The 20338-nt window shown below is 53.6% G+C and overlaps 9 protein-coding genes across 9 annotated transcripts; 3 read left to right on the forward strand and 6 right to left on the reverse strand.

The window, feature by feature from the left end:
* Positions 1-7: 7 nt before the first annotated feature.
* Positions 8-1796, reverse strand: PG997_013386 (uncharacterized protein; the record flags this gene model as incomplete). Its single annotated transcript, XM_066817700.1, has 3 exons — positions 8-205; positions 267-687; positions 760-1796. The coding sequence occupies 3 exons, from the start codon at positions 1794-1796 to the stop codon at positions 8-10; spliced, it is 1656 nt and encodes a 551-aa protein (XP_066663392.1).
* Positions 1797-4558: 2762 nt separating this feature from the next.
* On the reverse strand, positions 4559-5601 carry PG997_013387 (SGT1 and CS domain containing protein; the record flags this gene model as incomplete). The annotated part of the gene is made up of 2 exons (XM_066817701.1): positions 4559-5470; positions 5521-5601. 2 exons carry the CDS (start codon positions 5599-5601, stop codon positions 4559-4561), a joined length of 993 nt encoding a protein of 330 aa, XP_066663393.1.
* An 805-nt stretch (positions 5602-6406) lies between these two features.
* PG997_013388 (uncharacterized protein) lies at positions 6407-8942 on the reverse strand (the record flags this gene model as incomplete). The annotated part of the gene is made up of 5 exons (XM_066817702.1): positions 6407-6682; positions 6733-7218; positions 7320-8444; positions 8511-8817; positions 8866-8942. The coding sequence occupies 5 exons, from the start codon at positions 8940-8942 to the stop codon at positions 6407-6409; spliced, it is 2271 nt and encodes a 756-aa protein (XP_066663394.1).
* Positions 8943-9645: 703 nt separating this feature from the next.
* PG997_013389 (uncharacterized protein) lies at positions 9646-11337 on the forward strand (the record flags this gene model as incomplete). Its single annotated transcript, XM_066817703.1, has 7 exons — positions 9646-9961; positions 10034-10100; positions 10185-10293; positions 10356-10415; positions 10472-10552; positions 10602-10673; positions 10741-11337. 7 exons carry the CDS (start codon positions 9646-9648, stop codon positions 11335-11337), a joined length of 1302 nt encoding a protein of 433 aa, XP_066663395.1.
* Positions 11338-11910: 573 nt separating this feature from the next.
* Positions 11911-12718, forward strand: PG997_013390 (uncharacterized protein; the record flags this gene model as incomplete). The annotated part of the gene is made up of 2 exons (XM_066817704.1): positions 11911-12120; positions 12326-12718. 2 exons carry the CDS (start codon positions 11911-11913, stop codon positions 12716-12718), a joined length of 603 nt encoding a protein of 200 aa, XP_066663396.1.
* Positions 12719-13068: 350 nt separating this feature from the next.
* PG997_013391 (uncharacterized protein) lies at positions 13069-13539 on the reverse strand (the record flags this gene model as incomplete). Its single annotated transcript, XM_066817705.1, has 1 exon — positions 13069-13539. The coding sequence occupies one exon, from the start codon at positions 13537-13539 to the stop codon at positions 13069-13071; it is 471 nt and encodes a 156-aa protein (XP_066663397.1).
* Positions 13540-13570: 31 nt separating this feature from the next.
* Positions 13571-13885, forward strand: PG997_013392 (uncharacterized protein; the record flags this gene model as incomplete). Its single annotated transcript, XM_066817706.1, has 1 exon — positions 13571-13885. The coding sequence occupies one exon, from the start codon at positions 13571-13573 to the stop codon at positions 13883-13885; it is 315 nt and encodes a 104-aa protein (XP_066663398.1).
* A 1190-nt stretch (positions 13886-15075) lies between these two features.
* On the reverse strand, positions 15076-16049 carry PG997_013393 (uncharacterized protein; the record flags this gene model as incomplete). The annotated part of the gene is given in 3 exon segments (XM_066817707.1): positions 15076-15453; positions 15466-15887; positions 15959-16049. 3 exon segments carry the CDS (start codon positions 16047-16049, stop codon positions 15076-15078), a joined length of 891 nt encoding a protein of 296 aa, XP_066663399.1.
* Positions 16050-17403: 1354 nt separating this feature from the next.
* Positions 17404-18563, reverse strand: PG997_013394 (uncharacterized protein; the record flags this gene model as incomplete). Its single annotated transcript, XM_066817708.1, is given in 2 exon segments — positions 17404-18049; positions 18061-18563. 2 exon segments carry the CDS (start codon positions 18561-18563, stop codon positions 17404-17406), a joined length of 1149 nt encoding a protein of 382 aa, XP_066663400.1.
* Between the last annotated feature and the right edge of the window lie 1775 nt (positions 18564-20338).

Genomic DNA, 20338 nt, shown 5'->3' on the forward strand with positions numbered 1-20338 from the left:
ACTTGTTCTACGCCTTCGTCGGGCCCTTCTTCTCAATGTACACTTCCAAGCCCTCCTGCACCACGAAGAAGGTCGCCTTCGCCCTCAGCTCCCGGTTCGGGTACATGAGCTCGAACTTGAAGTCGCGCAACAGCCGCGGGATGACCTTGTTGATCTCCAGCAGCGCGAGGTTCCGACCGATGCAGACATGGCTACCACCGCCAAACTATAAGAGAAGATATTAGCACGCTTCTCGTAACTGAAGAAAGTGATGACAATAGACTTACCTGGAACATGTACCGCTCCATCGTTTTAGCCCCCTCCTCATCCTCCAGCCAGCGCTCTGGCCGGAAGACATCAGCATCCTGCCCAAAGACCTCGCGGTCGCGGTGCAGGACCCAGCCGTTGAGGGCGACGCGGGTGCCGCCGCGGAAGAACTGGCCCTCAATCTCGACGCCCTCGGGCGGCACGACGCGCGTGATGTTGAGCCCGACAGCGGGCCGCACGCGCATGGCCTCCTTGAGGCACGCCTGGAAGTACGGCAGGGCCTGCGCCTCGGTCCACTCGACGTTGCCCTCGGCCGCGATGGCGCCCGAGCGCACGGCTTCCTCCATCTCGGCCGTCAGGGCGGCGTGCACGCGCGGCGAGGAGAGGACTTGGTGGAAGAAGGATTGCATGGTCGAGGCGGTCGAGTCGGAGCCGGCGAAGCTGTTTTTGAAAGGCATGTTAGTCAATCGGTCGAAGAAGTTAAGTTTAAATGCAATGATCAGGGGCACTTACATTGCACCGTGAGCCACGGCAAACACATCACCTTCGGAGAAGCCACTGCCATCCTTCAGGTGACCCTTGATCAAACTGGCCAGCAGATCCCGACGGCCCTCGCCGTTGGAACCGCCCAGCATGCCCACCTCTCCATCCACATCGCTTTCGCCGAGGGCGTTCTTCTCGCCGCCAAAGGGCCTCCGCTTCGCCATCTCCTCGCGGGCGATGCGGGTGATGAGGGCCTTGTTCGGGTCGAGGGCGGGGATCCACTTCCGCAGCGGGTTGCGGCGCAGCAGGCAGTCGACCTCGGGGATCTGGCCGACGATGCCGTTGTACCGCTGCATCTCGTCGATGGTCCGGATGGCGTGCTCGACGTCGACGCCGGCGTACAGGAAGCCGAAGGAGCGCGAGAAGGCCACCTCGCCCAGCACGTCGAAGGCGAAGTAGTGCAGCCAGGCGCCGAGGTCGACCTTGCCGCGGGCGCTGCCGCCGATGCCGCCACCGGGCGTCATGATGCCCGAGTCGGCGGGGCAGAACTCGGCGAGGCGCGAGGCGAGCAGGTCGATGGTGTCGTCGATGAAAGGGCTGAGCTGGCGCATCGCGGCCATCGAGTAGGGCACGTTGGCGACCTTCTTCTTCTGGGCGTGGACGGGCTCGCGGATCTCGGTGAAGATGTCCGGGTTCTCGGGCGGCGGAAAGACGGCGTAGAAGTCGGTCTTGTAGAAGTGCTTGCCCGCGCTCAGCACGGCCCGGGCCGCGCGGGGGCTCGACAGCGACACCTCGTTGGGCGCGATGCGCACGACGGGGCCGTACCGCCGGTGCAGCGCGATGTGGTCATAGTGCGTGTTGCACGAGGCCGTCGACAGCACCTTCCACAGCCGGCTGCACGACGCAAGCCAGGGGCCGGGGTACGAGCGCAGGGGCGAGGCATAGCGGGCCCAGAAGAGCCGGACTAGGACGAAGCCCACGAGGAGCAGCGGCCAGTTGGCGCGGACGATGGGTGCGAGGGAGGAGGCGAGTGCCCGGATCGGAGATACCACTTCTCCTTCAGGCATCTTGGGGAAGTTGAAGATGTGCACGGATATACTTGGGGTTCGATGGAGTTGATAGAATAAGAGATGATGTGAAATATATGATGAGAACAGAGTCCTTTGCGGTTGAACAACACTCGTTATTGGGTATGTATATATATAAACCACGTAGACAACGTAGAGTAAGCCGGAAGGGCGAGCCTGTTGAAGGGGAGGTGCTTGGGTTTATCAGGAGAAGGGGGGAAGTCGGTGTGTAGCCACGATGTTCTAGGAAACAGTCATAGGGAAAGGGAATCACTGTGTTCAACCAACACGGGATTCCACGAAGCTTCTATACTCACCTCCATCTTGTCCATCTTGTCCATCTTGTGGCTGCCACAACATCGGTTACACACGAACCCAGCAGCCGCAGGCGAATCGGTCCACCACAGTCCAGCCAAGCAGCGTTGATAACCCTTAGTCAGGAAATACTGTGGGAAGACCAGACACTTGGCTAGCGGGAAGGAATAAGACACCACGCGATGTATCTCTAGTCCACCCAAGAGAGGGGGAACCACTTCTCCTACGACCTCCCCATTACCCACCATCACCGGGACTAGTCTGTCCCGGCCTGACCTGGCTGAGCTGCCGTATCCAGTAGCCGTTTCGTGGCCCGACCGTCGAGCCTGAGCCGTACGTCTTTGCCTCCCTGCTCCCCCGGCGTGAATGAAACGCAAACACAAAAACAACAAAAAATACGAACTGCGGCGGTATCGCGGATAATGATCGGAATAAGCCACACGTGTACGTGTGTTCCCGGCCCGGATACAATAGGACATTGATGAACAAGGCAAGCGAGGTTCAATAGACTCTTGTTCTGGAAGTCAATTATCGCCTCGCCAATGCATGACGTCCCTCGATCCTTGCCAATAGTCTTGTGTTCCAGTCTTCAGAGGCTCAGCCCACTCGCGTGCAGCTTGGCGCTCTGCTTCCCCTTGAGCAGGTCTGCAGTAGTGCCCACGCAGGAGAGGGAGCCTCCCCCTGCTTGACTCAGGAATTATTCACCGGTATGGTGTAGCCGGCGCAGCCAATCAGGAAACTGCCGTTCGTTTCGTCGGGCATCGGAAATCGTTGCCGACAAGCGAGAGGTGCATTGGAACTGGAACAAGAAGGCCAGAGAGAGCGACTGGCGACTGAGGGATTGGGAGGGGGATGCTAGCGCAACCAGATTGCGGGGAGAGTAGCACCACTAGGAGAGATTCTCTGGGTGCTAAAAGACTAAAAGTCCACTTAGCAATCCACTAAAATGTTGGGGAAGTTACGCTTATTCCTATGCGGAGGACTGGTTTGCTCGCTGTTCAATGTTATGGCGTCAGTCAGTCAGTGCTGATCATGCTGGCGCATTTCTCGGACATAGAAGAATGGCCCGTAGCCTTTTCTTTCCTGGCACCTGCCTAGCTGTCCATTGAGCCAAGATACTGTGGACTGGGAGACCGATAGACTTGACGATGACAATAACGCCTAAATCCGAACGCCGTTCTGATGACTACTACTACCTACCTATGATACACGCTCTATTATCGGTTTCGTGAGCAGGGTAGAGCGTTATAGGCTTGCAACTTTGTCCGTCTCACCACGACGGGACCAAGGAGCAGAGCCCCCAAAGGAGCATCACATATCAGTTCAAGCAATCATTTGATTTCATTCGATTTCCGACAGTATGCAGCTCCCGGAGCTCATGGCCCGGGGGCTCATAGGGCTTGCGAGATGCCCTGCACTCAAGCGACATATTTCCAGATCTACATAGACAGTGTCTCGGTTCAGATGCCACATACATGGCGGACTTACAGTATTCCTCATGGAACTATCTCGACACTATCATCTTGCCCAAGTGCCGAAACTGGGGCATCTTGGGGAAACAAGCATAAATCCGACCAGAAATCCGCGCTCCGAACGCAATCCACCGTGGAAACAGATGATCGCGACGCAAAACCCACATTGGCCGTGACTTTATCACTTCTCCTGCAACGGGATCGACACGGCTGCAGCGCCATTCTCCATCGAATATGGATGTGCGTAGTACCCGTGGCTGCGTGGTCAGAGCACACACCTCGACACTCAACACTGCCTGGCAGCCTGGTTGCCATTTGTAGAAGTCGTAGCCTGGATTGTCTTAATTTGCTCGCATCTAACTAGCTGGACGCTCTGACTACAACACATAATACCTATGTATCATGCTCTAAGTAGCGTTCTAAGTAGAGAACTGGAGCTCCTGATGTAACAGGTAGCTTACCAACTTGCTTGTAATAACGCAGTGTGACATAACATCCTGGCCATCGAGTGGCTCTTGATCGATCAGCACGGCCACTTTTAACCGCTACGTTAATCTACGGAGTACACAAGGCCAAAGGGCGTCCAGCCAGCCTGCCAGCAACTTGACTGTTGACCGCCCCATGCCCCCCCGGAGAAGTGACGTTTCAGGCACGTATGCTTAAAAGTCAATGGGATGGAGTATGGTATGATAGGCTATCAGATTTTGTTTTGGATTTCAATGAATGCTACGTCTTGTGTGCTTTGATCCCACATCGAGAGCGCCACAGCACCAGACACTATTTGACACTCTGAACGTCGCATAGGAATGCATCATGATGGAAAAATCAGAAACTGATGGGACCTCGCCGTAGCCAAGAGTCACATACAAACTGGTATCATACTACAAAAACAACTTTTCCCCAAGAACTTCACCTGGACTCCGTTTGTGATTGATGCTTTTCTTCCTTCCTGTTCCTAGATACCTGTCCTTCCACTTAGTCCCACTTCTTGGGCTCCATGCCATCCGGGGGCTGCGTTTGGTAATTCTTCTGGCTGGCATCAGCCCAGCTGGTGCTCAGAGCCGTTCCGTTGCTTTCGACAAAGCTCTTCATCATGGCGCGCTGGCTGTCTGGGTCGGCGCCGTTGTAGATCTTCTGGAAGAAGGCGTTGGGATCGTTCTTCGACTCGTCCTCCTCGTCATCGGCCTCTGCTGCAATCAAATCCCAGTTCTTCGGGCCGGACTTTGAGGAAGTAGGGTAGACAGGCTTGGTCGTTGCCGAACTCGAGGAGGCCACGGGCTTAGGGTGCTGAGCGACCGGTTTTGCGGGGGCTGACGAAGCCGTCTTGGCGGGAGCACTCTCCGTGCTTGCTTTGGCGGCAGCAGGGGGCGTTTCCGTCTTCTTGGGCGCATCGGGAGCCTTCTTGGCGGTTGCGGCAGGCGGCGTGGCCGACGGGGTAGGGTATTTAACCACAGTGACCTTGCGGCCAGGGCTGCCGGCCGGAGTCTTCTCCATGGCATTCAGAGCTTGGATGCGCCAAGTGTAGGCCTGGTTCTGGAGACTCTTCTCCTTTGTGTTGCCGCCCCCGCCCAATGCCGTTGCCATTCCATCTTCTTTGGAGACCTTGTTCGCCTCGGCAACCTCTTGCGAAGTGACAATGTAATCGCCATCCTTGTCGAGCTTGTTTTGTTGGCCGTCGTCTTCTGTAGCTCGGGCGCCCTTGAGGAGGTTCGCGGTCCAGGTGGCACACACGTCAGCATCGGCGAACCGGCCCAGCCGATAGAGCGCGATGGCACGTCGCAGCTGGGCCTCGGTCATCAAGGGGCGGTTTCCTCGGTTGAAAGCAATCGAGAGGGCCTTTTCGGCATCGTAGAGGGCAAGGTCGAGTTCCTGGGTGCGCAAGTAGGCCTTGGATCGTTCGAGTAGCCACAGGGGGGGCGGGGGTGGTCCTTCAATGCCTGGGTGATCTTCTCGATGCCCTCGGCATACTTGCCGGCTTTCACCAAGTCGATGCCGTCGTTGGCAAGTCTGTTGGACATGTTGGCGGGGTTGGTGAGTGGTGATTGACTTGATGCTTCTGGTGCGGGGCAGTAATCAAGACTTGCTTGGTCGAACAATCGAGGATGTGCGTAATGCGGAAAGTTCCCTTACGAACTTGGTGAACAAATAGATGCGACGCAGAGAAGCTGAAGGAATCGGAGATGGATCTACCTCATGTAAACTTGAATGGAGGGTTTGTTGGTTCTCCGTCGCTTACACACAGGCAAAGTCAAGTCCCAGGCAGGCAGCGAGCGGGGCAGTATGGAAGTGGGCTGGAGCTTGAAAGAATAGATCCGGTCCTTCTAGATGGAATGCCGGAGTTGGCGGGAGTTGCCTTTTGGATGGGGAAGGCGGTGTACCAACCAGGATGGACCGCCTTCTTCTTTGGGCTCACTGGTGCTCTTACTCCTGCCCCCTAACGCCGAAACCACTTTGTGGTGTTTGTTTGATTTGCAAACATCACCTAATTCATTCGCCATCAGCAGCGTTGGGTAGTCACCCACCAATCTCATCGTTTGTCTCAGTGCCTGGTTCTCGGATTGGGAGGTGTGAGTTGGTGTAGATGTGGGTGGCACAATACGTCCCAGAAGCATGCAGTCCAGCGCACTTGGTACACTACAAAGCACCAAACAAAGTGAACTTGAGAGGACATTATCAATTAACTATATATATTGGACAGTAGGGCAATGGCGGCCCGTCCCTTGTAAGAATAAGGATATTTGAAACCATGTTGCAACATTACCTTACTTGGGATACTCATCCAGAATGGTTGTTTCCAAAAGCAATTTCGATCAGGGTCGCTCATCAGGGTACTTTTTTCGCAAACATTCCAAGCGCCTTCAAGGGGAAGGTAAACTTGTAGTTCTGGTAGAGAATCATACAGCTCTTGTTGAAGACACCTTCAATGGCCTCTTGCTTCCACTCTCCATTCGCACATTGTCTGTCCATGATGAGCTTGATGCCCCTTTTCAGCGGCTCGATGTCGGGGTAATCGGCCTTGATCAGAGCAATAAGTGCCCAGGCAGTCATGACAACTTGGGACCCGGACGGGTGTTCAGTATACACATGGTTTTCACACGACTATATTCCTGTTAGCAGCAGCATGCACGGCGTTATTGGGGTCATTTTACCCTGTAGCTCTCAGACCATCCTCCATCCTCCCTCTGATTGGATATCAGGAACTCGCAGCCCTTCTTGGCATGAGAGCTGGTGGCATAGGTCTCGCCAATGCTTGCTAGACTTTCGAGAGCAAACATGGTGGCGTATGTAAAGCATATTCCCCAGTTGCCATACCAGCCACCGTGAGGATACTGTTTTCGCTTAATAAAGGCAAGGACGCCGTCCTTGAAACGCTTGATTTCCGCAGTGCGGTAGTCTGGCCAGTACTTGTTGAAAAGCGACAGTGCAGTAATAACTGCCGTTGAGCACTCGACGTAGTCGTATTCAACCATGATGTTTTCAAAAACCTCCGCGGCGTTCAGCATCTCCAAGAGCTCACTACCGCGCGTAGGCTCATACGAGGCGCATCCGCCGGAAGGGTTTTGGTATGTCAGAAGGGTGTCGACAGCATCGAAGATCCTCTGGTCATCCAGAAGTTGAGGGTAGCCGGGCGTTTTCTGTAGCAGGATAACAGACTTCAAAGCCTCGGAGATGCAGTCAGACACAGCATAGCCTTGGTATTTGTTGCTGAAAGCCCATGCTCCTTTCCGTTGCTGACGATGGCAAATGTCTTGGTCGGGACGTTCTCACGAATCTGCTGATCATCCAAGAACTCGAGCGCTTTCGTCAGCATTGGCCTCCATCGTGGATCCTCCGCGAGACCCGCGTCAATCACCGCTTGGATGGCGAAGGCCGTATCCCAGCTCTGTACACCGTTGGTCCCGTTGCACAACAACCCTTCGTCCTTGACCCACAAAGCATCTTCTAGGCGATCGACATGCCTCCGCACCGAGTACGCTCCAGGTCCGTCGCGAATGTAGCATAGAACAGTATTCATAGCGGCATTGACTGGCGCGAGATCCGCATAGTCGGTATTGGCGTCCTCCATGTCGACTAGCTTACTGACCCAAGCTTCGGCCTTGTCCGCAATAGCCTTGGTTCGGAGGTAGGGGTTCCAGATGTTGGCCAAGAACCAGTTGGCTGTGTTGAGCAGCCATGACTTCGGATGGAAGTTGTCAATGTCGGCAATACTGTTGCGGTGACTGAACCAGTCAATGCTCTCCCACGGCTGTACGAACAACTCCTTGCGCAGTTCGCGTATCACCTCTGTTTCTTCACATACCCATCGCTTCGAGTAGATGTAGCCCATCGACATGAACACCTGGCGGATGTGAAGCCACCATCTCCAAGGGGCGATGGGCACCCAATCGGGCAAGAGCCAGATCTCAGGCGGAATGGGGTTGACCATGTCCCACTTGGAAACGCCCAATACGCTGAGCCAGAACTTGGACCAATGCGGTCCATGTGTGGCTCCGCCCAGCTTGTGCAACGTGCCGCGTGCCTTGACCATGAAGGGTTCATCGGCATCGACCCCCAATAGGCGCAAGACTGTGTAGTTCATGGCCGTGCCGAAAACGGTGCTCTCGCCTTCGATATGTAGCCCCCACCCGCCGTCATCCGGGTTCGCCCTTGCTTTCAGGTAGCTCTTGATCGCGGTCGCCTTGTACCAAGGAATGGGCGTCTTGGTACAATACCAGGCGAAGACGATGCCTGGTAGTAGAAACATGGGGCCACCATACTCGCTGCCCCAGGTGCCGGACGGGAGTTGGAGTTTCTCGAAGAATGTGAGACCATTGCGGAAGGAGTCGATGGGTTTCGTGGGCTCGGGAAGGTCAGGTAGTCCCTGATGTTGTGATTCATCAGTCAAACGGGGTCTGGGACTGCCAATTCAGTATCCAACGGTGCTCACCAGGTCAAGACCCAGAAACCACTTGTCAGCATAGCTCTGGGGCCATTCCTCAGCTTCATCGTCGTCCTCCAAGTACCGCCAGGTCAGACGGCCTTTCTCGTCCAAGCAGCGCCATCGCGAAATGTCGGTTTCCTCCTGGTGTTTGGCGACTTTGAGGGAATGCTCGTTGGTCAATTGCGCGTCGCTTTTGCGTTTCCGGGAGGATTTCTCGATCGTTCCGCTAGCGTCGGTGGCATTGGCTGGTTTGGTTTTGGCTACGCCATTGGATCGTGTGGTCACCATGTCGGGTAGGTTTGATGGCGGCGAGCTACCGTGCCGTCAATCGCTGGTGAAGTTAGGAGACAGGCAGCTAAACCTTGCAGGTTGAGTGGGAGGTGGTTGAAGAAAGCCTTTGGCGGCGTCAGCGGTCTTGTCGGGTAGGTTGTCTGTCATCTCTCTCGCAATCACGGGTCCCTGAAATTCACCGACTTAGTCGTACGGTTAGCAGTCAGTCGGTACTGGGGTCTGGCGGTGTCCCCACGCTGGAGAATTAGTTTGTTTGTGGTTAGCGGGTGCCTGCCAAGCCTGGTAGCTCCAGATCTTTGTGAGCAAGAGCAGGGGTATATCCAATGGGCAGGGAGCCTCTAGCTGTCTAGAGCTGCAGCTATCAATGTGTCCACTAATAATCAAACCACCCTTGCCATCTTGCAAGTTGATCTCGTCACGTCACTTCAATCGTTTTGATGAACGTGACAGCGACTGTGATGGCGATCCAATATGACTGTCATTCTATGTGTTGAGAAGCCTTTAATTACTGACTTGACATAAGTGTCATGTCATCCATGGGTATGTGTAGGAAGGCGCGCAAGAAAACGCGCCCTGCAAAAAATCTCACAAGTTCGCACCTTCCTCATGTCCGTGAAAATGTCTATCAGATCAATGTATCTGCCTGACAGCAAGCCGAAGTCATCTGCTGCATGGAATCTCATCACGACCTCGGAGTCAGCCTCAGCTTATCATCAGCGAACTGACAATTTTTGCGCATCGTTGTCTATATCTACTTCACTGCAGTAAACTATGAGATTGAGGTGCCGAAACATATATACGCAACATCTACAAGTGTATTTTGACAAGTTGTCGATAACAGCAAGCCACAATGGACCACCGCCGGTCCAGCACGACCTCCTCTTTTGATGCATCTGTATCAAGGCATGGCCGCGCTTCGTCGCAGACTCTTCTTTCCGAAGATAGCCAGGCCCTTTTCGAAGGCTCTGGTGAAAGTGCACAGTCCCCAAACGACCTGGGCCAAGGGCGAGGTAGTATCATTGACAGAATTGAAGACATTGTGGAATCCATGGTCGACTCCCTGGGTGAGAATCAACCTCTAACGTTACCTCTTCGAAGCCGACGGTCCGGGAATGAGTACGCCGTCTCCTTTCCTTCGACCACCGCCAATGGCGTCAAGAAATTCAGTGGGTTTTGCTCGCGATCTTCCGTCGAAACTTGATCTGCTGCATATCTCACATATTTCGACTTCTTTACAGCTTCTCTTCTCCAGATTCTCTTTCTTTGTCACGAAGCCCTCGTTTCAGGCACTATCATTACCAAACGGTATGTACCTATCTTCCCGTCCCATGGGCATCAATGCTTTAGCAAGATTCTTGGCCCAACGGAGACTGACACGTCGCACTCTAGGAATATATACTACCAAAATCCCGAGCTTTTTGGGAGTCAGGACTATGTGAATAAGCTAGTCGATGATGTCGCCTTCACTCTTGGTGTAGGTAGAAACGAGCTGAATATTGTGAGTCTCACAACATGCTTACTTGGTAGATAGCAACGCGATGCTAACATCACCACCACCAGGTCGCTGCCTCCAAAGGCCTTGTGGTCGGGCAACCATTTGGGACAGAACATGGCGACGAAGTATGATCGATATCCTACTGTTGCGCTTCCTAGACGGGGATGTTGACCTCTTATAGGTTGTCGTGGTTCCTCCGGCGGAGGCAGTGGTCGATCTAGATTTGCGCCCGATCGAGTGGATTCTTGTTGTAGAGAAAGAGGTATGTGTATGAGCAAGACACTGAGAGCTCAATGCTCACATGGACACAGGCTACCTTTCGCAGTTTGGTGTCTTTACGGTACCATGAAGTCTCAAGATCCGGACGCGGAATACTAATGACTGTAAGCATTCCCGCGTTTGACGAGAGCAAGTCATCTCTAAGCTACGAACTAACCGGTCGACATCCAGGCCAAGGGGTATCCTGATCTGGCCTCCCGGCAATTCCTTCACCGCATTCACTCGACCTGGCCTCAGATTCCCATCTATGCCCTGGTGGACTTTGACCCTGACGGAGTATCTATTCTGCGCACCTACAAACATGGCAGTCAAGGCATGCGCCACGAGGAGCGCATTACTGTGCCTGGATTGCTGTGGCTTGGTGTGAAGAACAGCGACCTCCTCGAATTACAAATGCGACTGCGCCCGGCGGCTCCTTCAGAACCAAGCAATGGAGGTGGAGAATCCCAATCTACATTGGCATCAAGTCAGTCCAGCAATGCGAGGTCAAGCGAGACTCTTGCTCGATACCTGCCAAACTCGACGAGACGTCACGAGGCAGGATGGAAACTTCTGTCGTTGAGCTGCAGAGACCGTGCAAAGGCAATCCGACTCCTGTCTACTTTGAGTGATCAGTATCACCAGGATGCAGATGAGATGGAGCTGGCTTCAGAGTTACAGCTGATGCTGATGCTCAACATGAAGTTCGAGATCCAAGCAGTGGACCGGGCTGAGAATATGGCATACTGGCTGGACGAGCGCCTTTCCAGGATCAGTGCTTGGGTTTAGAGGAGGCAACTGGTTCCGTCGGCAACTTATGGAAATGGGGGGTTGGCGCGAGTCCTATTTGCTTGGTGGTTTACAAGGCGACTCAACTGCTGCTCGCTTGTTCAATAGGCGCAAAGAGGTTCTGTAGCCGGGGAATACTGTGTCGTTGGGTCCTGAGGCCTCTAACGAAGCTTGACGACACTGGCGCTCACTGTAGGTTAGCTGGAATCAATTGATGGTGATGGGCAATTGCGACCTAAACACACATAGCATCACGTGATTGTATCCACCTCACCTTGCTGCTGCTCGTCGGGTGCACCAAGACTCAACCCAATCCCCGCTGCTTTGTTTGTGGAAATTCGAGATCAAACTGAAGTATTGTCACTCATACACTGGAAGATTGTGTTCGTGTTGGCTTCGTTACTCTCAAATTTTGACGAGGAAAATACCGTTGGGCTTTGAGAACCTCCGCACCCGAAAACCCCCCCAAAAATTTTCACCCAGCCAAAATCGGCAAGTGTTGCATCGCCTTTCTGCACGAGCCACACAATTTGGAGGGGAGAGTGTCAACCAGCGATCGCACAATTTCTGATCATGGCGCCCAAGCTCACGGCCGACGAGATCGATGATCTTATCTATCTCTCGCGTGCCGGCGAAGATGCCGAGCTGACGGTGTTGCTGAAGGAGCTGGCGGACCGGGAGAAGGTCACGATCGCCGACGTCTTAGATGCCGCCAAGGATGAAAGCGGCGCGACATGTTTGCATATGGCAGCTGCCAACGGTCATTCTAGTAAGTGCATCTTCGTTTTATGACTGTTCTGGCATCGATCGCGGAGTGCCTGCCTCCAGTGCTGCATCGCAGACTAAATACGTTCAATGTGGTGAGGGGCACCATATTTCACTGCGGCGGATCGAAGCAAAACATATTCCTGCTGGATGAGTTCCCAAATCCCAAGACTAACACGCACTCCAGAAACCGTGACACACATTCTTTCATATCTCCCTACAGCATCCACACCGGCTCCCCGCGCAGCCCTCATCCGAGGAGTCGGCGGCGTCACAGCAGCCCACGAGCTACATCAACGTGGCCAATCAGTTCGGCAACACGGCGCTGCACTGGGCGTGCCTGGGCAACCACCTGGACACGGTGAAGCTGCTGCTGTCGCGCGGCGCCTCGCCGGCGCTGGCCAACGACAAGGACCAGATCCCGCTCGACATGGCCGCCTTCAACAACCACATGGCCATCGTCGAGTACTTCCTCAGCCAGAGCCGCAACGTCGAGGCCGAGAACGCCAAGGAGGGCGGGTTCGAGGGCGCCGTCAAGGACGTCGACATGGACGCCGCCGAGGCCGATGCGAAAGTGGAGGGCAAGGCGGAGGCGGGTGCGGGAGCTTCGTCATAGCATATCACCAAGTCGTAAAAATCGTAAACTGTTTATTCTAAACATTACCATCCCACATACTTAGAACGTGACCTTTCCTCATAGTGACTGATTCTACTACATAGATGTGGCCAAAGTTCGAGAGATGCCTACACAGGTACTCATCTTATTAACATCCAGAGTCCGAAGGGGGAAAAGAAGCATTACTGGAATGCTTAATTGACTGGAGCTCAACCAGTGGTTACAGGTTGGCCTGAAAAGGGATCTTGTTTGATATAACAAACGCATTTCTATTTTCTGAGGTCGTATCACGAACGATTCGTAGCGGAGACGCTTTCTAACGTCTCAGTCCTTGCAGAGCTCGCTTCAACTTAGATAGAGTTACTGCCATCCTTTTCACATGGGTCTCTAACGTACGCGACAGTAAGGTCGCGTCCGATTCCTCCAAATAGACCATCATGTCCTCCACGGCCGCGGCCGTATCCATGCCCACGACCGCGACCCCGACCGGCCCCACGGCTATGGCTTCGATCCTGCATGAGCAGGCGGTAAGCATTTTCCGCCTGGATGATGTATGCAGCAAAGGCAAATTCCATCGACACCGTGGACGCGCCACGGTGAACCACTTTCGGCGCAGTCTCCAGCTCGAAGTGGAAGTGCGCGCTGAAGTAGTTCAGCATGTACCCCTCGTTGACGATGGAAGGGTTGCCCGTGACTCGCACCACGCGAGATCCGTATCCACCGTCGGGTCCGGGCGGCTGCGCAGCGACGCGGATCTTGTTCCAGAGAGCGTTAGGAACGTGGCCGTCGATCTCGATCTGTCGTCGGTTGAACTTCACCATCAGGCGCTCCGCGGCCGCTCTGTCCTAGAGAATGACCTTAGCAGCGCAAGTCGGGTGCCGCTTCGTCGGAGGGCGCGAGCGAGTTGGGTTCCCGTGGCCCGGGGCCGAGCGCGGGGGCCGGAGGCGGTGCGATCACGGACGCGTTGCTGGGTCCGGCGGTGGTGTCGAGTCGGCGAGCTCCGTCGCTGGTAGGCTCGACGGCGACGAGCGGGTCCGAATCCGCAACGAGGGACGCGAGCGTCGGGTGCGTCTCCTCTTGGCTGGGAGACGCGTCATGGAAGCGACGCAAATGCTGTGCTGCTACATCATCAGCCGCCTATCTTTATATGACTGGTGTTGGATCTGATTAATTACTTACCCATAGTAGGGCCTCCTGACAGGCCTCCTACCAGTCGTGCGCTGTTTGCGTCTCGCTGCGCAAAAAACGGGATGCTGGTTTGATCATCCATTTTACTGTAGTTGGTTTTTGTTGTTACAAAAAAGCAGATGGAAAAGTGCTAGTATTCAGTGAAATCTTTGGAGAGGTAGAGAGAAAGATTTTGTGCTGAGAAAATCGAGTGGTTGCCTGGTTGGGAAATTTTGCTACCCAGGTAGGGCTTTTTATAACCTGGCTTCAACTGTACCTCACCCAAGCTCCAGTAGGAACTACCTACTCGCACTAGCTTCACATTCATACAGCTATGTTCAGTGGCTATGGCCACTGGGAATACGGGGGAAGAAAGAATTACTGATACTAATAGAAAGAAAGAACAGGGCATATCAGCCTCACATAGTGATACTATTGCTGTTATCTTAATCTTTTGCTTCTTGTGTCCTATGAAGGCCTGCAAGTCCCTATTATAGGCAGTCCAGAAATAAATAACCTCCTAGTTTGCTATCACTTCCGGAAGATGAGTCAAGTTATCGTAGCCAGACAGTCCATCAGTTTGATATCCATGACTTGGTAGTATTCTCAATTTTGCTCTTCTTCCTCCTGGGTCCTAAGGGACGATGTTTGTGAATCGTATGCCATGTCACATGTCCAACAGGCCTGGACTTTTGTGTTATGATGATGATTGTCTAATCCAATGCTGCCGTTGCTTCTACACATTTCAGCTACCTCCGTGTCGACTCGTTCGTTTAAATAATGGATGGCATGAAGCAAAATTGTCTACTTTCATCTATCCATTGTTCCTACGCACTATGTCATAGATAATCGTAGGCGAGAGATTGTAGAAATGTATGGCAAAATAAGAGAAAGACGACTACGATTATCAAGAAGTGGTGTATTCTGCCTTCAAGTAGCTACCGATACCTCTTGGGGATCTATAAAGAAGCTGCCTTGCTGGTGTCTCATCTAGGAGCACATACAGATATGAGCAATGCAAAGGCTCTCAGTCGTGTAGACGGCGTGGTTTCGTAAGCTCGAGCTGAGACCTGTAGCTGTTAGCAGCGTATCATGCAGAATCGATTCCAGGCCTACTTACTGGCTTCGATTTGCTGGCCTCTTCATACTGACAACATCTTAGACGAAAGGCCTCCTGGACGTACACCTCTTTACTCGCATGGATCGTGGATATAATTCACCGAGACCCTGTCGCCATTGAACACCCCGTCCTTACGGATGAGCCGAAATGCGTTCTCGGCTTGGTTGGTGAACGAAGCAAACTCGACTTCCACTGTGGCTGTGGCATATCCTCGATTAACAAGGCGCATGCCCTCCAGGTTGCAGTGGAAGTGAGCATTGAAGTAGGACAACAAGTGCTCAGTGTTGACAACGAAGGGGTGGCCTGTCACCCGGATCGCACGAGAGCCGCCGACGTGAGGCTTGGCGGGCACTCTGACCCGACCCCACACTGCATTCGCCAAGTATCCATCAAGAACCATCTCGCCGTTCTCGATTCTTCGCATCAGCTCCGCGGCGGAGGCTCTGTCCTATAGAGCAACCCTGGCGGCGCTGGTTGCATGCTCTTGGTTGGCTTGGTTGATGTGGACCGAAGCAAATCGGCCCACGCCGCGGAAGGCGGCAAAGAGTTGGGCGTATGTCAGCCAAGGAGGCAGATTGCGGATGAAGAGAGCGCAGCTCTGCTCTTCGGGTATGGCGGCCGAAATGTTGGACGGTGCCAGCCGGTTGCCACGGTACTTGGTTGAAGCGTGTCGATTTCCTCCAACGGTCGTGTGGGCCGCGGGGACAGGTCTGGGAACGAAACGCGGAGGAGAAGGGATAATGGACGTAGCATCCGGTCCATCGGTAGGGCTCAACTGCTTGGTGCCATCCACAGTACCCTTGGCGGTGTCCTCGGCGACTGAGTCGGCCACCAATGAGGCAAGGGTGTGATGGCCATCTACTTGGCTACTGGGCGAGTGCTCTGTATCCCACAACGATGACATTAGCGGGCATTTCATTTCCGATTATCTGCTTGCAGAATGAGTGACCTACCATTCTCATGGGTGCGGGCTGGGGCGCGCATAGCAAGAGCCTTGTTGCTGTCAGGAGCAACAAAGCCGGGGATCGTCTTGTCTTGATCCATTTTTCTCTGAACAGTGTGGACGAGCTGAACAGTTGTGGTTTGAGAACGGAGAGAATTGCAGGCTCTGGTGCGTTGGGATTCTTTCCAGGAAAAAGCGTGTGAAAAAGTCCAGTGTTGAAATTTCTGCTTGGTTCCCCAGTGAGAACATAGCTTTTGAACCGTACAAAAATGATTTCCAACTCACCTCACTTTCACCTGATTCTGCCACTACAATGCCAACTCAGGATCCATGATCTGTGCACTTGTCTATATAATGATTATGATAAGGATAAAGCATTGGATATTATTTCTCTATAGAATCAGGATATGCTCATAACAACCAGGCAACGTGTAACCCTATAAGCCATGCTGTGCTTTACTACACTTTGTAACATGCTCTCCTCCCTTATTATAGTGAACAACTCCAAATTGATTATCCTAACTTGCTAGACAACAACAGTTTGCTTGCCACCTCTGCCGTTGGTCGTATGTCTCGTGGTCGAGAGGAGTTGCCATCTGACCTTCTGAAGACAATCATTTGCGACTTACCTCCACATCCTATTGTGACATCGATCTCAGACAATTAATTCTAATTACACACAGAAAGAGGTGAGAGCTGTCCATGCTGCTTGAGGTGCTCCAGACCTTGACTCACGTTTCCATTAGCACAGATAATTCGGAAGCGGAAATACGGCGTCAAATGAATGTCATGAATTAAGTTGAGGATAACTGCAAATCATACGGATTGCTGATTTCATGATCAACCATGCACAAACAACGTGATGGATACCCAAGACTTACATTCATCAGCAAGATGAATCCAAGCGGTTTTATTGATAGCTCAAGCGTGCGTGTTGATGCAACAAGCTGGACCCTACAGTATCCATTGGCAAACATCATCAAAAATCCCGTCTTTGGCCTTCATCGTCATAGCACTGATGAACAACATTGGAAGCTTCTAAGTGCATCCAAGCAACTTGTCCTATTCTGGGGAAACAAGCATTCGAACCTGAATCTGAAAAAAGTGCATTACTTTGACCTTAAAGACCCTGGGCAGCTGCCACGAGGTGCAGTTCAGATGTTATGGGCGGCTGCATGCATAACTAATCATAACTGGTTAGATGTCACAAAAAGATAGCAATTAGTCACATAGGGACGGCAATGATGCACGGAGTAGTTGATATATACGATATTTGCATTTATGCAAATCACAGGCCCACTGCTGCTTTTTATATACACTGAAGAGAATATGATACACTCGAGAAAAACCTTACACACCCTTTCTAACCGATCCCAGACCCGATACCGATGAGAATATTGTTATACATCACGATACCACCACCAAAGTATTTTTGTACGCGAGAAGCGAACCTTCTTAAGCGAGGGCCTGCTTGACGGCGCCGAAAGCGGCCTTGGGCTGGAAGCTCTGGTCGAAGAGAACGGGGTTCTCGCCCTTGCGCCACGAGTCCTTGTCGGAGACACCCCAGACGGTGATACCGACACACTGCTGGACGTTCAGGCAGGCCTTGGTGACGGTGGCGTAGTCGTTGGCAGGGGCGTTCTTGATGTCGAGCTCGGTGATGGCGACCTCCTTGACACCGGTGGAGGCAAGGGCCTTCAGGACACCCTCAATGTTACCGGCCATGCCCTCCTGAAGATGGGTCTGCGAGCCGATACCGTCAATGGGGATGCCGGCGGCGACCCACTTCTTGACGTGGGCGACCATGCCCTGGGTGACCTTGGGGGCCGAGGCATTGTCCAAGTTGAAGTCGTTGATGTACAACTTGGCGTTGGGGTCGGCCTTGCGGGCGGCCTCGAAGGCGATGCGGACGAAGTCCTCACCCAGGACATCGGAGAAGACGGACTTGCGGAGGGAGCCGTCCTCGTTGAACATCTCGTTGACGACGTCCCAGGCTCGGACCTTGCCCTTGAAGTGGGACATGACGCCGGTGACGTGGTCCTGGATGACCTTGGTGAGGGTGGCCTTGTCCTTGATGTTCTTGACATATTGGGGCAGCTGGCTGTGCCATACGAGGTGTGGCCACGAACGCTCATCTGGTTGTCGGTGGCGAACTTGACAAGCTGGTCGGCGCCTTGGAAGTTGAACTTGCCCTGGGTGGGCTCAGTGGCATCCCACTTCATCGAGTTCTCGGGGGTCAGTTGACCGAAGTTGTCCGTGAGGATCTTGGTGTTCTGCGGGTTGCCCAGGGTACCGGGGTCGGCGATGTTGCCGTAGTAGACCTTGCCCTTGGCCCTGATGGCAGAGGTCAAGGCACCCTTGGCACCGGCACCGTCGGCGGCACCACCAGCGGCAGCGGCGGGGGCGCCACCAGCAGCGGCGTTGCCACCAGCAGCGGCGTTGTTGTTGCCAGGGAAGGGGTTGCCGCCCTGGTTACCGCCGAAGGGGTTACCGCCCTGGTTACCGGGGAAGCCACCGAAGTTGCCGGGAGCTGCGGATTGGGGCTGGGGGCACGCAACGGGAGCGGCCAGAGCGCCCATAGGGGCCAAGAGACAAGCGATAGTAGCAGCCTTCATATTGAAATTGGTTGGGAGGTTGGGTGAAAGAGGTGGTTGGTTGAAGAAGAATACGGATGAGAACTTGCTCAGTAGATACTAGAAAGAATGGAACGGAACAGAGCCACTGAACCTGAGGGCCGAGGATTGGAATGTGAAAGAGAGTAGAGCAAGAATAAACTGTAGAAGTGTGAATGTGAGTGAGGAAAAAACATCAACAAGTCGAAGCGAGAATCCCATCTGTTATAACTACCGGTTCTGGCACCATGTCTTCGGGCGGTGCCCAGGTCCAGGGCGCGAAGGAGGCTTGCTCGTTTGGGTCATGGTTCCGAGGTCCACATTACCGACACCCGAAAGATTCAAAGATATTGTGGTCGTCGTTCGATGAGCAAGGACCATGATGGGCATGATGGGCCCATCCGCTTGGTACATGCCGTTGGAGCAGAAAGAGCCTCATAAATTCCACCAATAAGACAGGGCTCGGCAGGGCGTCGGGAGCCAGTATTTGGGTTGGGGGGCACTTGGGGGTTCGTTGGTGGTATCGAGGCTTTCCTCCTCGTCGCGAACCCTCTCCTGGACTTGAACCAAGTCCCTGCCAGGTCCCCTGTCGGGCCCCCTTTCGCTCCCGGCTCCTACCATGCACAGCGCACAGAGTGACGTTGCGGCTTCGAGCTGTTCGGTTCTGCCCATATCTGAGGATGCCAAGAGCGCTAATACAGCAATTTTCATGCAAAGGGGTAAGGTCCCAAGTTTGACATTAATGACAGCTGTGGGGCCGTCGGTAGGAAAATCCCCTGGTGAAGATCTGAAACGGCTCCATAGCGAGGGCGATCCTTGTAGAATCCATGTCGATCCCCTGAAGACGTCCGAGTTGGCCAATCAATGGCTTGATGGCTTTCTCCTTAGCTGTCCGCTAATAGCGTTGGACGGAAATTCTCATCAGTTGTGCGTGCGGCTCAGCTGGACATGTTGGTCAAGTCACGTCCCGCTACCACGGCGGATAACCAGCTTCGGACGGACTGTCCGCCCCGGCCGAGGTTTGGCGGATTGCCCACATCGTGATGCCTCACCATACTCTGTGCGTCGCAGTAAGCGCTCATGCAGAAATACATGGAAAATAGTTGCTCCAAGATGATTGACCAAGATGCGCCTTCAAAAGGATTCACTGGTCTGATGTCGCAACCCGTCCCGTCTTGACGAGATCAACCGTTGATCGGTTGATCCTTTGGCAGTTTGGTGTTCTTGGAAGGATACACGGGCCAACCGCAATGGGGCGGACTTGACACCTTGACCTGGAATTTTGCACTAGGTAGGTTAGTTCAGACGAAAGGAAGGCCTGTTCACTACCTAAGATTTGCGATGCCAACTCGCCAAGTCGCAAATCAAGAGATTTGACAGGAGTCTTCTGGAAGTCGGTGTCGGTGTCCTAGGGCAGTGGAGTGTCAATCCGGAAGAAATATAATGGAACGGACTTGCTTTTTTGCCGTCACGGAAGTGCTAGCTGGTAATACGAATACTTATCAATCCATCGCCGGTACAGAGTTGGACACTAGGCAGCCTCAAATGTTGCAACTGCCCCCGAACGCGATTGCGCGAATACCCCAAAAGAGCAAGCAGTAAGGTGACGCGCAACTTGCAACTGCCAACTGACCTTGAGCTAAGCGTTGGTCAGTGCCAGTTGTGAGCTGGCTTTTCCTGAAATATGAAGTCGGTGAGAAGCCAAGCGACGAAGAAAAGGTCAAGATCATAAGCCAAGTCTCGACCTACAGACGTCATTGAACTGTTTGATGTCTGGT

The sequence above is a fragment of the Apiospora hydei genome (assembly GCF_038363865.1).
Source record: "Apiospora hydei strain CBS 114990 chromosome Unknown utg000009l_segment0_segment0, whole genome shotgun sequence".
NCBI lineage: Eukaryota > Fungi > Ascomycota > Sordariomycetes > Amphisphaeriales > Apiosporaceae > Apiospora > Apiospora hydei.